The 15,287-nt window shown below is 54.5% G+C and overlaps 1 protein-coding gene across 4 annotated transcripts; it reads right to left on the bottom strand.

The window, feature by feature from the left end:
- Nucleotides 1-11: 11 nt before the first annotated feature.
- Nucleotides 12-14,250, bottom strand: ABHD6 (abhydrolase domain containing 6, acylglycerol lipase). Of its 4 annotated transcripts, none has more exons than XM_062008243.1 (10): nucleotides 14,153-14,250; nucleotides 10,554-10,623; nucleotides 8,721-8,864; nucleotides 5,459-5,615; nucleotides 4,944-5,057; nucleotides 4,600-4,732; nucleotides 3,202-3,359; nucleotides 2,360-2,414; nucleotides 1,827-1,927; nucleotides 12-1,146 (listed from the first exon to the last, which is right to left on the bottom strand). In XM_062008243.1, exons 3-10 carry the CDS (start codon nucleotides 8,837-8,839, stop codon nucleotides 973-975), a joined length of 1,011 nt encoding a protein of 336 aa, XP_061864227.1. In that variant the 5' UTR covers nucleotides 8,840-8,864; nucleotides 10,554-10,623; nucleotides 14,153-14,250; the 3' UTR covers nucleotides 12-972. The 4 variants fall into 4 exon arrangements, with proteins under 4 accessions (XP_061864227.1, XP_061864229.1, XP_061864230.1 ...); XM_062008245.1 differs by lacking the exon at nucleotides 14,153-14,250 and adding an exon at nucleotides 11,018-11,249; XM_062008246.1 differs by lacking the exon at nucleotides 10,554-10,623.
- Nucleotides 14,251-15,287: the final 1,037 nt, after the last annotated feature.

Below are 15,287 nucleotides of genomic sequence, written 5' to 3'. Positions count from 1 at the left end.
CACCCCTCACGGTGACGTTGGCATTCACAGAATTCACGGAATTCATTAAGAGAAATCGTTATTTACATCAACGTCTTCAGCAGCGCCACGTGACAGAAGAGCTGAGCCAAGAGCTCGCCCGAGTGTGCCGACTCGCACCCTGCCCACGGGCTTATTGCTGACTCGGGCTCGGGCACCGCATCACACCGGGCGCTTTCCATCCCCCCCGATTCACACAGCGGTGGCGAGGCTGCTGTCTGCACCCCGAGTGTTCACCCACTGCGTTCACCCTCGGGGGGAACTGTCCCCTGGGCAAGGCGGGCTGTGCACAGACACTGTGCCCTGGGCAATGTTAAGGCATTACATTCGCACAGGAGCTGTTGGGGGATTTAAAAATCCCCCGCTCAGAGTGTAAACATTTTTTGCACATACGGTCATTGGAATTCCACACAAGAAGGTTTCTGTTGTTTTCTGCATAAATCACGAGTGAAGGAGCTACACAAAGGGCACTCGAGCAGAGGGCGGGAGCACTGGGGCTCTGTTACAGCACGGCAGCATGCAACGTGACAGACTCGAAGTAGTAGAAATATTTTCAGTCTCAGTCCGGGATGCTTCCTCCTTCTTACACTGCTTATATAGCTTAGGTAAATGTCATTAACAACTATGTGCCGGTGACTTGGGTGGGATTGGCGGCTGCGTAAGGAGCTTCAGCACATGGCATGGATAGTGCTTGGTGATTTCAGCTTGTTTCTGCTTTATCTCTAAGCAGAGAAGGGAGAGATTCTGTTTCTGTTCCTGTATCTATGGAGGTTGTTCAATGACCCCAAGGTCGCTGTGCTGGCGGCGCTATCGGTTTAGGTATCAGTGATTCTGTCTTCCTCAGGGACTTTGGCACATTCACCCCAAATCATACAAGATCCCTGAGAACTTATCAAAACTGCAGTACTTTACAACTTCAAAGACGGGGCGTGGGCGCTGGGCTCCCTGCCGCGCTCACGCCTGCTTCTTGCTGTCCATGCTGTGCAGCAGCGCCAGGAACTCCAGGATGAGGTTGGCCGTCTTGCGCGGCCGCTCCACCACCACCGAGTGCCCGCAGTTCTCCAGGATGTACACGTGGCACTCGGGGATGGCGCTCGCCAAAACGCTGGCGCCAGAAACATCCAGCACCTGGAGGACAGGGGGAGGGAGAGAACAGTCACTCCCACGGGCAGAGGTTCTGCTGGACACTGTAGAAACCCCATTGGAGCTGCCCTTGCAAGTCCAATGCTGAGCTAGGATGTGGACATGGTCCTCGCAGTGCCAGTCTCATCCCGTGGCACCTGTGCCTGGGGTCAGGGCAGGGAGGCTGTGTGGTGCCAGTCTCCACATGCAAGAGGGAACTCTTGGAGCTGCTGGCTCATTGCAAGCAAATGCTTGTACCTTTGCATTTAGAGCCCTTTGCATGCCTGCAGCTTGCCTTCTTCCCCCTCCCACTCCTCCCTCAGCAACCAGCCCTACGAAGCTCTGCCTTTGCCTTGCCACTACCCACCAACAGCGCATCTCTCCCCAGTTGCCAGGACAACTCTCTTTGCTGGCACTTACTCCTCTTCCCAGGCCAGCCTGCTGTGGCACTGGCACCTGTCCCCACCTGCCCCCTCGCCCTCCTCAGCCCCATCTCTGCCCTCATGCTGGCTGTGCACTTTCTGCCCAGCATCCTGAGCCCCTGTGTCCAAACGCCCCAGGGACGAGGCCACAGGCATGCCAACTGGCCACAGAGCAGCAGGCAGCACAGCCCTGCCATGCCCTCGTGGGTGGATGCAGCAGAGACGGAGCTGCAGTGCTGTGGGGGAGCTGAGGGGGCCGTGTACCTGGTCCTGCTTTCCCCAGATGACCTGTGTTGGCGCTTTGATCTTGTTCATGTTCTCATGGAGAGAGTGCCTGGACTTTTCATCCACAATTTCTAAAAACACTGGTAAAGGCAAGAGGAGAGTCAGTCCTACAAGGTGGATGATTTGCCCTCCCTTCTCGCCAGGGTCCTTGTGGGCCAGCCTTGCCAGTGTCCCCTCTCAGAGCTGATGGGCAGGGCCCCAGTGGGTTGTCCTTGCACTGCCAGAGGCTCCACTGTGGAGAGACCTTCCTCCAAGCCCATCTCCTTGTGGGTATCAGTAGGAGGGTGAGGGGTACACAGTGACCCCATTGCCCGTGGGGAGGTGCATCATTACCAGCAGCTAAGATGCATCCCCAACTCTCTTAATGATGTTGCCCCCTCCCACCTTCAGCATGGCAACAGGGGATGCTGGGGCTGGGGGGCATGCAAGGGCTGTGAGGGCCAGGGACAGCCTATCCCCACACCCTGGGCTGCCAGAAAGGCTGGTGAAAGGGGCTGCCACCATACACTTACGTTTCCGGTAAAAATCATTGTGTGGGATGCGAACATCGACGAGGCCCTGGAGGATCTGCAGGGAGAGCAGAGAAGAGCTGCTGGGGCAACTTGTCCTGAACAGCCTGACCCTGGGGAGAGCTTCTTCCTGAGTTCCTTCCCAAGCAAGTCTGGCCATCACAACCCCGCTTGAGTAACACGTATTTCAACATGTATTTCAAGGACAACTATTTTTGCCTTTTATGATGTAAACCCAAATTTCTCCCCCAGGCCAGCCATGCACAGCCAGCAGGCCACCTCAGCCATGACTCTGCTTTTCTTCCTTCTTTTCTCCTTTTGCCAAAAAAAACCCAAAAAAGGTGTTGGCAGCTACCTTACATTTTTTTTCTGAGTCTCCAATCTACTCATCCCAGACTTCCTAAGGAAAACCAGCTTAATCATCAGCCCCCTCCACAAGTTCCTCTCGCCTGACAACAAAACAATTAACATTTCCATTCCTTTTTACTTAAAAAGCAGTAAACAATCCCCCTCCAGGCCTGACAACAGCTGCTTTAGTTAGCTACTGAATGCTTCCTGCCAGTCATATTTACTAAAAAGGCCGCTGACAAAGACCTCCCTGGACGAGGAATTTCAGCGAGCACTGATGGAGGGCAGTGGCAAAAGTGGGTTTGAAAGGAAAGTGCTGGAAAGCTGCTGGGAGCAGAGCTGGGGGTGTTCTGCATGGGGGATGGGGGGAATGACATTGCCAGCTCCACTCCAGGCACTGCCTCAGCTGCCACCGTTCAGGTCAGGAGGAAAGAAATTTGCCTCCCCTTCTCTGAGCCCCCCTTTCCCAGCCACCACAGCCAGCCCGGGCTCCTCACCTGCTGTGGCACCTTGAAGCGAACGTAGGAGCAAAGCTTCAGCATATCCGCCATCTCCTCGGGCGTCGAGGGGATTAGAGGGATCCTGTCGATGCGTTCAGACTCCTTCAGCTCCCGCAGCTGCTTAATGAACTTGCTGTCGGTGGTACTTGGCAGGCCTGGGTCAAATGAGAAGGTGGGCACAGGTCAAAAGGAGATCTCAACAGCCCCAGCGACAGAGCACCACTGTACTGACCTCCATCATCACTCTCTCTGGCCTTCCTTGCTCAATCATTAAAATCCTCTCATCTTAAAACTGAGGGGGAGAATAAAATCTGTACATCCAACAACCTTCCTAAGGAGCCAGAGGCACCCTGGCATAGCTCCTGCGCCAGGCTGTGACGCCACCGAGCCCTGACAGCTGACACAGCACAAGGTGGATTCCTACTTTGGCAGAAACTACAGCGTTTATTTGCATGTGGGCAGCAAATACAAATCCTAATACCCATGCCCAGCCTGCAAAGCATCAGGCAGAAGAGGTCAGAAGTCCCATCCTTGTGCAGCATGATGAGGAAGAATCCCCCAGCAGCTTAATCCCAAACCTCTCTGCAGCTCCCACGGAGGTTTCACATCCAGAAACACCTGGAGAGTCAGCCAACACACCTCCCAGAGCAGAGGGGGGCCCTTGCTGCCCCCAGAGCCTGGTAGCTAGGTAACCTTGTGCTTTGCTTCATTACTTGTTTCTTATCTGGAGCCGCTTTCCTTGCGTGGGAGGAGAAAGCAGCTGCCATAACAACCAGGGTGCAGCAAAGCTCTCCTTGTCAGAGAAAGCTCCCTGCCGATCCCCTGCTGTGAAGAACATCATGCCCAAGCTCCCCTGAGCCCCTCAGTCAAGGGGCCAGTGGGGATGGAGGAGTGAGGGGTTCTGCATGAGCATGGGAATACTCTGCTGACCTGTGCCCAGCCCCAAAGCCCTTTTCCCACTTGAGGTATCCCAAGGTGGAAGGAGTGAGCCTGCCGTCTCCCAGAGCCCTTGGGCATGCCAGGGCTAGCAGGCAACCAGACTAGAGAGGCTTTTGTTATTGCTGCCTGGTTTCCCTCTCCAGACAGAGAGGCTATGGACAGGACATGTAAAGTGGCAGCCACCCCGAGGGGAAGCACATTTTCCTCCAGAGCAGGACTTGTCCCATTTTCCCTAGTCCCAGCTCAGCCATGGCACAGCGGGGCAGACTCCAAAGCCTCAGAGAATCGCAGCCAGGACAAGGCTGTGATTTCCTCCCATGCCCTGGAAGGGCACTCTGCCAGAGATTTTCAGACCCTACATACAAAGTGTTTCAAAACACTCTGCACTAAAAGCCTGTTTTGCCTCCAGCACTGCTCTGCTTGCCCTCTCCGTCTCGCCTCCCCTGCACTGCCCACCTGCGGGACAGATGAGGGTCAGGCTGCAAATGTCTTCTGGGTACTGAGCAGCATAGACGCCGGCAACGTTCCCCCCCATGGAAGTGCCAACCAGATGAAAGGGCCTTCTGTTCAGCCTGATGCACTCCACGAACTGGCAGAGGAGCAGAAGAAGCGTTGTTAGGGGAGAGGAAGCAACAGCGTGGGGTCATTAGAGAAATCCAACTCAAAAGCTTGAGGCCAGTGTCTCTGGCTGCCTGGGAAGGGAGCGTGTGGGGCTGCACGAGGCAGGGCTCATGAGGCTTAGTACCCCTTACGTCCCCATATCCCTTATATCCCCGCATCTCTCTGCATCGGGGCTTTACCTGATGTATTCTCTTTGCTTGCCCACTAATGGAGTAATCATCCAAGTCTGAGCGAGTTGTGCCCTCGTGCCCGGGCATGTCAACACACACCAAGTGCAGGTTCTTTGGCAGGAACTGCAGAAACAAACCAGGGGTGGTTACAGCACAGGGGAAGCACTGCAAAGCCCAGGGATGGAAACTGGTGACCATGGGTGGGAGTAGAGGAATCACTCTCCTCCTAGCAGCCCCTGGTTATTTGTGCAGCAGATAACATCAGCTCACGTACCAGGGATGGCACAATGAGAAACCATGGGCAAGACTCACTTCCTGTGGAGGAGGCAGCTACATACTGCTCTTCCCCCGCATCTCTGCATGTCATGGGGGTGAAAGGGATCCAACAAACAACGAATATGGAGATAAGCATGTTTCAGTGATCGTCACATGCCATGCATGTAACTGTTGGGTCCTCACACTGCCCTCAAGCACAGGACTATCAACCCTCCCAAAGCAGCAACATGATGGAAAAGGAGTCCCACCTTGACTATGGACAGCCACATGTCTTTGTGGGCTGAGAACCCGTGTAACATCAGGATGGACGGCCGGTATCCAGGTCTCCCTCTATAGGAATAGCAAAACTGATAATCATCGTAGTTGGCGTATCTGACCTGCATACCCAGGGCTCGGCGCCAGTACCTGGAAACAAGGAGAAAACAATACCAGTCAGTGAGGTAAGAGAAGGGCTCTGTGGCAATGTGAGACAGGTGACAAGTCCAAACTCAGCCGCAGATGTGTGAGTTTGCCAAGGCCAGTGAGGCTGAGCTCACACCGGTGCTGCCGTGGCTTTAACAGGGACTACTGCTGAGCATCTGATCCCTGGGCCAGACCCTGTGCTTACGTGGGATCCCTTACGGGTGTAGTACCAGCCACTGGCTGTTCATGGCTGCACTGCAGATGGCTTGTGGAGACACTTCGTTCAGTAAAAGCTTCAAAAACTCACAAAATAACTGCTTTGCATGACTCCCTCAAGAGAATAGAAATGGGGCAAATTAACAATCCTAAAACTGAAAGCACCCAAAGGCTGGTATGAGGAGAGAGGCTCAAGTGAGACAGGCAGCACGCACAGCACGGCAGCAAGCAGGATGGGCAGGCTGAGTGAGGTTCTAGGTGGGTAAGGTGGATTTGTTGTGGGTTTATTTGGGCACAGCCCTGCAGCAATGGCCCCACATCACATCACCTCACCTCACAGACCAGCACATCAGATACTAGCAAAAACATGTCACTCCTGCTGTATCACAGAAACCCAGTTCCCAACCCCAGTTACCAACTAGGTCATCTTAAAAAGTGTATTTATACACATGCAAAGGACAGGAGGGGACCATCCTTAACACAGGGTCTAACACCCCAGAAGATACTGGGCTAACCCCAGGGAAACCTGGGCTGTTCCTCTGAAAGCAGAGGCAGGCAGCTCCTGCCAGCACACGCTTGCAGCTTGCTCAAAGAGGATGTAGTGAAACTGCCGGCCGGAGGGAACCTGGACAGAGATTACCAGTGACACTTTGGACACATGATGTGTACGTGCAGTCCAAGGCAGCCTTGCTTTTTCTGCATTGGCCCCATGCTCAGATGTAACCCTCATCAGGACAAGTACCCAGCTACTCCTCATGGCCAAGACACCAGCAAATACTTTTATACACGATATCAGAATTTATTTCAGACACAAAAGCAAGGTCACCAGCGCTGCTGGGCTGTCCTAGCTCTCTGCCCACTCAAAGCTTATGCATAGTGCAATCCTCTTTTAGCATAATCCCTTTTTAGAGGGAGTTAGTGGGACTTAATCAGCATCTCGGCTCTGTGCTGGTCCTACAAGGAGAGGTGAATTTCTCCCTGAATAAGTGTCTTAAGAGTCCTCGCCTCAAAGGCACCGGTGTAAACTACTGATGGGCAAGATGATAACATTTTTAGCAACTGATCCTGATGGATCAATTCAACAGAAGGCAAAATAATCTGCGTAAAGCTGAACTGATCCCTCACAAGGTGTTAACGCGCTTAGTGGCAGTGGCTAAACTGATTAACCCCTGTGGCAGAGCCGGCAGAGCGGGCAGCGCGGGCAGAGGGGTCAGCGGGGCAGCCCCGGATGTCACGCTCGCCAAGGAGCAGCATTAGCAGCAGGAGAGGGAGCGAGGCCATGGGTAACTGGGGCCCAGTGTGACCCTTGGCCATGCTGGATGAGGACACGCAGAGCAGCGCTGAGGAGGGCAGCAAATGGTGGGAGAAGGGAGAAGTGTCCCCAGGGACCTCTCAGGGACCTCCTGGGAGCAGTCCATGGGCTGGAACGGGAGGACAGCATGATGTGGTGTCTTGTCCCTGCCTATGGGGAAACAATGATTGCAGCCCCTAAAAAGCTGACTCAAAAGGAGGCAAATGGGAAAGGAAGAGTAAAGGGCAAACCCACTCTACTCCCCCGCTGTCTCAGACTTAGCTTCACAGTTACTCCTGCAAAATGCCAGTGCTGCCAGAAAATCAGAAAGAGAGAGAGATGGAGGCTCTTACCCTTCCAAAGAAAACAGCCTTGCTAGCCTCTGCTCACACGCTCCCTCCATCAGCCAGACATCGACCGACCTACTCATGGTGCATGTTCACTCAACTTCAAATTTGCAACCCCAAAGGGCAAGGCAGTAGGGTGTTCTCTCCTTCCAACTTGGCTACTCAAAGCTCCTGGCATCAGCCCCTTGTGCCACTTTCACCTGTCCTACCACCTCTTCCCATGGCCCTCTGAAGGCTTTGCCCTAACCCCACTCACTCTGCTCTGGTGCAGCAGTGCTTCTCCAGCAATCCTCCTCTGAACCCGGACCCATCATGGTCCTCCCCAGCTTCCACCATCACTTGTATGTCCAAATCAAGAAAACCCACCTTTGACCGACAAACCCTGCAGCATCTGGACCTGCCCTGGGCAGCAGCCTGGACACCCCCAGGGCATGAGGCTGTCACATTGCCTGCTCTCCTTTGCAGAGCAATGTTTGGCCTTGCAGGTCCCCACACACTGCACAACAAGAAGAAATTGTCCCTCGTGCCTATCCTGTGGCAGGGATTTTGATCCCATCCTCCCTCAGCCCCCAGACGCTTTGATGAGAAGGTTGCCAACAGCTGTGCCAGTAGAAACAGGCTTCATCACACTGCTGTGCCTGAGTGCTGGGCTGGGCTAACGTCCTCCTCTCACAGCAGGTCCCTTCGACTTGGGAACACCTCATCAGCCAAAACTGTGGAAGCCACCATCTGACAGCAGCATGTGAGGGCAGCGTGCCCACGGGTCACTGCCCAGCTCCTGCAGGCAGCCTCACCCTGGCGTTCCCCCGCAGCAAACCCCGATGGGAAAGCTGACCCCATGCTGCTCAGCACAGGTTGCCAGGGACAGGCAAGGGCAGAAGAATGCAGTTCTTGCCTCCGGTATTGGAAAGGACAAGATGCATCAACCAGAAACGCTCAGAGGCATCCCAAAGCCCAGCTGAGGCTGCCGAGAGACATAAGCCTCAGCAGCAAAAAAAGTAGTAAGAAGTTGCTATTTTCTTCTCTTAGAGACACTTAGAGCTACACATACAGCTGGTATGTCTGTGAAAGAACTCACCTGCTCCTATGGCCATCATGGGCAGGAACACCCACCTCTGTCCCTGCTGCCTTGCTGCCCACAGGCTGGCTATTTGTGCCCCTGTGTGTGTCCCAGGGCAGAGGGACCTACCTGGTGGAGACCAGCAGCAATTCCACCCCAGGCTACAATGACAGCAGCCGGGCTAATGAACTCACCAGTAGTAGATGCGGATGAGCGCTGAGGGCCAGAGGAGGAAAGAGGCCACAAACGCCAGGATGGGGATGGCCAGGGTGCCGCTGGCGATGACAAACATGTTCAGCACATCTGGGTCCATGCTGCTCTTCACTGCACAGCCTCACCTGCCCACATTTAAGGAAGGATCAGAAGTTAAAACACCAGAAACAATGACAAGTTGATGTTAGATGGGATCTCTGCTGCCAGCGAGAGTGGAAAGAGGCTCTGCAAGAGGCAACAGAAACCACTCAAGAGCACAGCAAAATCTCTTTCAGGTTGAAAACTCAATTATTTCTTCTGGCTCTTTAATGGATATCATTATTGCAATGTTATCCGCTCAAGAGAGCACATTTCAAAAAGTCCATGAGCCTCCTTAGCAGGCACAGACCACATCTGGGGCGATGGTGTGTGTTGTGGCCTTTGGGACACTTTGCAGACAGGGAAGCCCTGCCCTGCTCTGTTGGGTGCAGGCAGCCTTTCCCCTGATGGGTGCAGGCAGGACTGCCTTAATGCTGGCTCCATGCTGCTTTTTGGAGTAAGGTGTTTAGCTCTGGCTCTCCCCCCCATGTCAGATTCCAAATCCCCAGCACAAAACCACTGACCTAGAATTGATGGCTTGAGCCCGGCTCTCATTACTGCTCTGCACAGGCAGCAATTAATCAAGGGAGCAGAGCCTATTAATGGGCTCGGGAACTGAAGGAAACAACCTGGCAGGACGTTCTTTGGTGACAAGCCCTTATCTAACACAAATTCATCCCTGCCCCATGTCCTTGCTCTTGCCCCCATGGGCGTTTTGCACTTGCTGTTGTCATAGGTCCCCATCCCAGCTCTCAAGCATCCTTGAGACAAATCTCAGGGGCAGCAGCCAGAGAACGCAGGGCACAAGGACAAGCTCTCATGCAACATCATGCACGTCCCTGAACTCGCCCCACCACAGACAGCTGGGATATATTTTTCTTATTAAGGGATTAAACCCTGTTGCACACACATCTCCTCTAATTCCCCCTGCTAACCAACTTATGTCTCGCCCTTTCCTCAGCACTAAGTCTTTTGTCACACAATTGTAAAACGAAACCTCCTCAGTGCCTGCTCTCCCACCAGCCATACCCCCACATCCTCACCTCCACACTTCTCCATGACAGACCAGGCACATTTATTTCTGCTTCCTGCAAGACTCACGGCAGTGGGCAGCATTTGTATGTTATGCCGGGAAGCAAGAACAGAATTGCCAGTCACATCCTCTCCCCCTCCAACACTGTCACATTGGATCACATCAACACCCCCATATTGCACATGACCAAGGAAAATGGTTTACAGAACCTCAGAAACAATGGCTGGGTTTTCCCTCTTCCCCCAGGGAAAATAAGAACAACTGAAACTGAAGAAATACTGTGAATATTTCTCCCAGGCACCTCCTTAACAAAGCTAAACTTCATTTCCTTCTTCAAGCCTCAACAACACGCCGTTATTCGTTTAATTAACATTTTGTGGAAAGATCTTTGATCTCTGCAGGGCTGAGGTAACACTTTGTGCAACAAATAAACCTCCTAGGTGAGATCGGGGCTGCACAGCCCACCTATGACCACTTGCTGCCTTTCTCTATGCCACTAAAACAGGGAGGAAATTAAGCACAGAAAACCTCATCATTCCCATCAGCAATCCCTAACGAGGGAAGGCTGCAGCTAGGAGAAAGCACAGGGAAAGCATGAGACCATGGGAACCCCTGAGCCCCCGGTGCGGGGTCACCACCTCCACCTCTGCTGCTCTTGGAAAGCAAAACAAGAAAGAGAAAGCCTTTGAAAAGCACAGCTTACTTTGCAGAGATCCCCTCCTCCTCTCGGCACAGGAACCACTCACTGTGGGTAGTGGCGGTGGCTGAAAACACTGACAGAAGAGGGAAAGAATAAAAGGTTAAAATCCCACTCCTGCTTTTTCTCTTCCTTTCAGACTCCGGAGCCTGGTGCGATGGCGAGTTTGTGTTATTTAAGCCACCAGCTTCTCTTTATGATGCTTTCTTTGCCTTCTGACCAACCTTTCCCCTGCTTATGTTAATACAGCCCTTTGTACTACAAAGATAAACGAAGGCACTTGTGCCGAGAAGGAGCAAAGTGCACGCTGCCATCACGGCAGGGAGAGATGACGCCAGGGGCTCATGGGTGCGCTTGGGGTGATTACAGCTATTAAAACAACACCAGCGAAGCTGATTGCCATCCCCTTCCTCTTCGCCTTAAACGCAACTTTCCGGTGCTCTCGGTCCTCCCCCACGCCGCCAGCCTACCCTGTGCCAACGCACGAAGTCCCCGCAGAGGCACGAAAACACTGGCCTGAACTCGCCGGCGGCTTTTGACCGAGGAAACTGACGCTGAAGGCTCAGCGGGAGCACCGGAGCCGCTCCTCCAGGAGCGCCGGGGGCTGCCTTGAGCCAGCGAGTCCCCAAGTCCGGCCCTGCGGGGCTGGCAGCAGCCGGGGGCCCGCGGCGTTTCGGAGGCTGGGCCGGCAGCAGCCGGGGGCCCGGGGCGTTTCGGAGGCTGGGCCGGCAGCAGCCGGGGGCCCGGGGCGTTTTGGCGGGGCCGTGGCAGCCGCCGCTCGCCGCATAGAGCCAGGGTGCCCAGTGCTGGCCATGCGCAGGCGGCAAGCCCTGCCCGCGGCCCCCCAGCCGTGGGTGCCCGGGGAGGGAGGGGAAGGATGCCCGGGAAGCCCCGCGGCCAGGCCGAGCCTCCTTCTGCGTGGGCAAGAGCATCGCCACGGATTTCCATGGCAACCCATGATGGGGGCGATGGGAGGGAAAACACAGGCAGGCCCAGCTCTGTGATCGGGGACAGCCACCAGCACCCTGGTCCTCAGCACCTCCGGCCCCATAAAACCCTCCCTGAGCCCAGCAGCAATGCGGGCACTCTGGGCCCCCAAAGCCACGCAGGCGCACTCACGGTGCCAGCCCCCTGTGATGGTGCTTTGGCCAGCTGGTGACCACCCTCCCTGCTGCCCCAGTACCAGGGACGGGAGCTGGAGCTGACAGCATTGCCCTAGGCCCCATCATAGCCTTTTGCTGGAGAGACATTGTGGGCTTAAAGATAAAAGCAAGCCTCCTGGTAGCAGTCATAATTCTTCAGACCACAGCTCATCCATCACTTTGAGGTGCCCTGTGACCAAAAGTCACAGCAAACGGCCCCCAGCATTGCTACTGCTTCTTGGAAGGATCTCCAAGTACCTCATAAATTAACTCACAGACATCAATTAGGCAAGTCTGAGAAATGCTGTGTGAGCACAGAGTGAAGCGGCCCAGCAGCCTGCACACCCAGCCAGGCACAGGGTGCCAAAGTGCCAGCACTGGCTCCCACCGGCAGCTGAGCCATAGGCACTGACCACTGCAGCCCTCACATCCCACTGGGAAGGACACCCCAAACAACCTCCCAGAGAATGCCACAGCCCCAGGACAAGAGGCTCCACTTGTCTCCTTCCTCTCCTGTGCCTAATGCAAGCTGAGGCCTCATCACCAGCAAACGAAGAGGCCAAGAGGCAGGAGCGGTCTAAGCATGTTGGTGACAGTCCCCAGAGCCATCAGCCAATGGGTCAACAAATTACTGTGAGCAAGCTTTGAATCCACATTAATATTTTTTTCTCTTTCAAGCTCAGTGGGTCACACCAGCAAGTGTGGAGAAAACCCAACAGTGCAACTCAGGTGTGTATATTGATTGTTTCCAAGCCCCATGTAAGGTGCAGCAGCAGCAGCACACCCCAGGGTGTGGGATCAAAAAACCTGCATTTAGCTCGATAAAAGAACATGCAATCCAACCAATGTGAAAGCAACTCAGCTTGTTACCCAGGGAGACGGGAGGCTCTTCACCAGGATCAGCATCTCTAGCAGGGCCAGCCTTGCTGATGGGGCGAGAGCTGAGGGAGGAGAGGAGCCCAGGGGAGCCACACTGGGGGCCTTGACACAAAACTTCACAAGACAGAGGAGAGGCGCTCAGCCGGGCAGTGCAGAACAGCAGCTAATGTGCTAGGTAACCCCATGGAAGGGGTTACAAGACAGGAGTCACATGCTTGCTCTTACTGCCCAGATATGCCAAAATCAAGTGCAAAGGTTGTATCAGGCCGTGCTGATTGGGACGGGGTTGCAAAAAAACAGGGCTGCTGCCTGTGCTCTCACAGCCCCTCGTGTCTGACCAACAATAGACTTTAAAACTCTGAATCACTGAAAGCCAAGCAGCACGTTTAGCCATACTTTTTGTTTTGAAGAACTGAGGAAGAAAAAACATCAACCAGTTTTAAGATCCCACTGCAGAAACAGGGGGTTTGGTGAGCCTCAGCAGCTGAGGTGCAGCTCCCAGAAACCCTGACTCACACCACTAACAGCTGAGAGAAAAATCCCTGAAAGTGCTAGTAAGCCGTTTCCCTTGGAAACTGCCTCCTCCTTGGCATCCTCGACAGCCACTAAACCAATACTGACCATAAACCAGGACGTAACGAGTATCACGACACCTCAGTGGTATCTTTTGCAGCATGATCTTTTAGATGCCAGTCACTATGCAGTTATAATTGAAGATCTATTAATATTTGAAAGATCTCTGTCCATCAGCCAGCCCAGCTCTCGGTCTTAATCCAGCCTCCGGAGGGCTGAGAGTAGGAAATGTGCCCTTTCACCTTCATTTATTTATAGAAGGCAGCAATGAGATCATTATTTCTGCAGCGCCGTTTCACCAAACGTGTACCTCTGACCCATTTGTATCTCTGCAACATGGCTCATAAACCTAAGGGCCGCAGAAGTCCAGGCTGGGATTACACGGGGCCGAGCCCCTCAGTGTCTTTGGCGGCACAGGCCGAGGACAAGGTGGCTGAAAGGCCGGATCACAGTAGGCTGAATCCAAAACGTGCCCGTTCTCCTTCCGGACCCCGTCGCCATGCCCGTCCCGCCGCACGCTCACGCAGCGGAGGATGCACCGCACGGCTGATGTCACGCGTGCGCCCGCACTCCGTCCCGGGGAGGGGGGGAGCGAGTGGGTATCGCGATGGGGGCCACCTCCAGCTCCCCTCTCCCAGCACACAACCCCCTCTAAGCATTCTACTCCATCAAAATGATGGCATCCTCCGAATCGCAGCGGCCGAGATGCAACACCGCCCTCCTCCTCTTTGTGCCCCGTTTATTTGTTATTGGGGGGGGGGCAGGGAAAAGGAAAAGGTTTTAAGGCAATTCAGTCTTAAAAATACAGATATTTGAAATTATTTCTCGCGTTTTGGCTTTCGTCCTGCACACTCTCCCTCCCCAAGGCTGAGAGCAGGGAGGGGGGCGCCGGGGCGGGGGGAGCCCGGATGCTAGAACGGCGTCCTTGCCCTCCCCGCCCCGGTGCCCTCCCCCCGCCTTCCTAACATTGCTTCTGTTAGCCCTGCATCTCCCTCCCCGCCAGCCTCTCACCGTGCCGATCCGAGCCGGGCCGGGCCGCAATGTCAGGCTGAAGCGGCGGAACGCGGCGCCTCCGTTGCGCCCGCCCTCCGCCCCAGTGCCGGTGCGGCTCCGCGGGGGCGCAGCGGAGCGAGGCGGGGATGCGGAAGGGGAGGGGGCGGGCGTGAGGAAGGGGGGATGTGGAGGGGATAGACAGCGGTTGAAAGAGGGGGTGAAAGCGGGAGGAGGAGGGGATGCGATAGGGCTGCAGCGGAGAGCAAGGAGGGAGTAAGGCGGGGGTGAATAATGGGGTGCAAGGGGAGTGCTGTTAATAGGGGGGAAGAGGGAGAAACGGAGTGGGTAAAGGGGGTGTGTTAGGATTTGAGTAAAGGTGAAAGAGGGGCATGCGAGGGGGGCAAAGGGGGTGTAAAAGGAGTGTGAGGGACGTAGTGGGGTTTCCACGGAGCTGGAAGGTGAACACAGCAGCGCTGCGATGGGGTGTGGAAGAGGAGGACAACAAGGGGGCGATGGGGGCTGCAAAGGGTGTACAACGGGTAGCAAAGACGATGCGAAGAAGCTGCATAGGATGGGTTGCAACAGGGGTGCAAAGGGAGGGTGAAAGCCATACAACAGGGTGGGAGGGGGCTGCTATGAGGCTGTAGCATGGGTAGAAGGGGGTTTATAACAGGGATGCAATAGGAATGCAAGGCAGCTGTATAAGGATGTAGTAGGGATGCATATGGGGATGCAATATCACTCCAGTTGGGGTTACAAAAGGCGTTGGGACAGGGATGGAATGCAGCAGCTCAGGAGGCAATGCAACAAGGAGTGCAAAGGTGGGGGAGTTCAACGGAGTGCAAGAGGAGACATGATAGAGGTGCAAGGGGATACAGTAGGGAATGCATTGCAGCTGCAACAGGTACAACTGTAAGGGGGTGTGCAAGACACAGCAAGGATGCAATGAAGCTACAGAAGGTGTACAATGGGGTTGCCATGGTGATGAAACAGGGATTAAAAAGGGAATGTGATGTGGCTACAAAAGAGTTACAACGAGGAGTTACAAGGGTGGCTACAGCAGGGCTGTAAAGGAGATGCAGTACAAGTGCCTCAGCAACAGAAAGGCGAATGTAGTGGTGCATCCCATACAGAGACTGCACATCCCCTTTGC

Source organism: Colius striatus, chromosome 15 (genome assembly GCF_028858725.1).
Source record: "Colius striatus isolate bColStr4 chromosome 15, bColStr4.1.hap1, whole genome shotgun sequence".
Classification (NCBI taxonomy): domain Eukaryota; kingdom Metazoa; phylum Chordata; class Aves; order Coliiformes; family Coliidae; genus Colius; species Colius striatus.
This window is presented reverse-complemented; position numbering and strand designations above follow the sequence as displayed.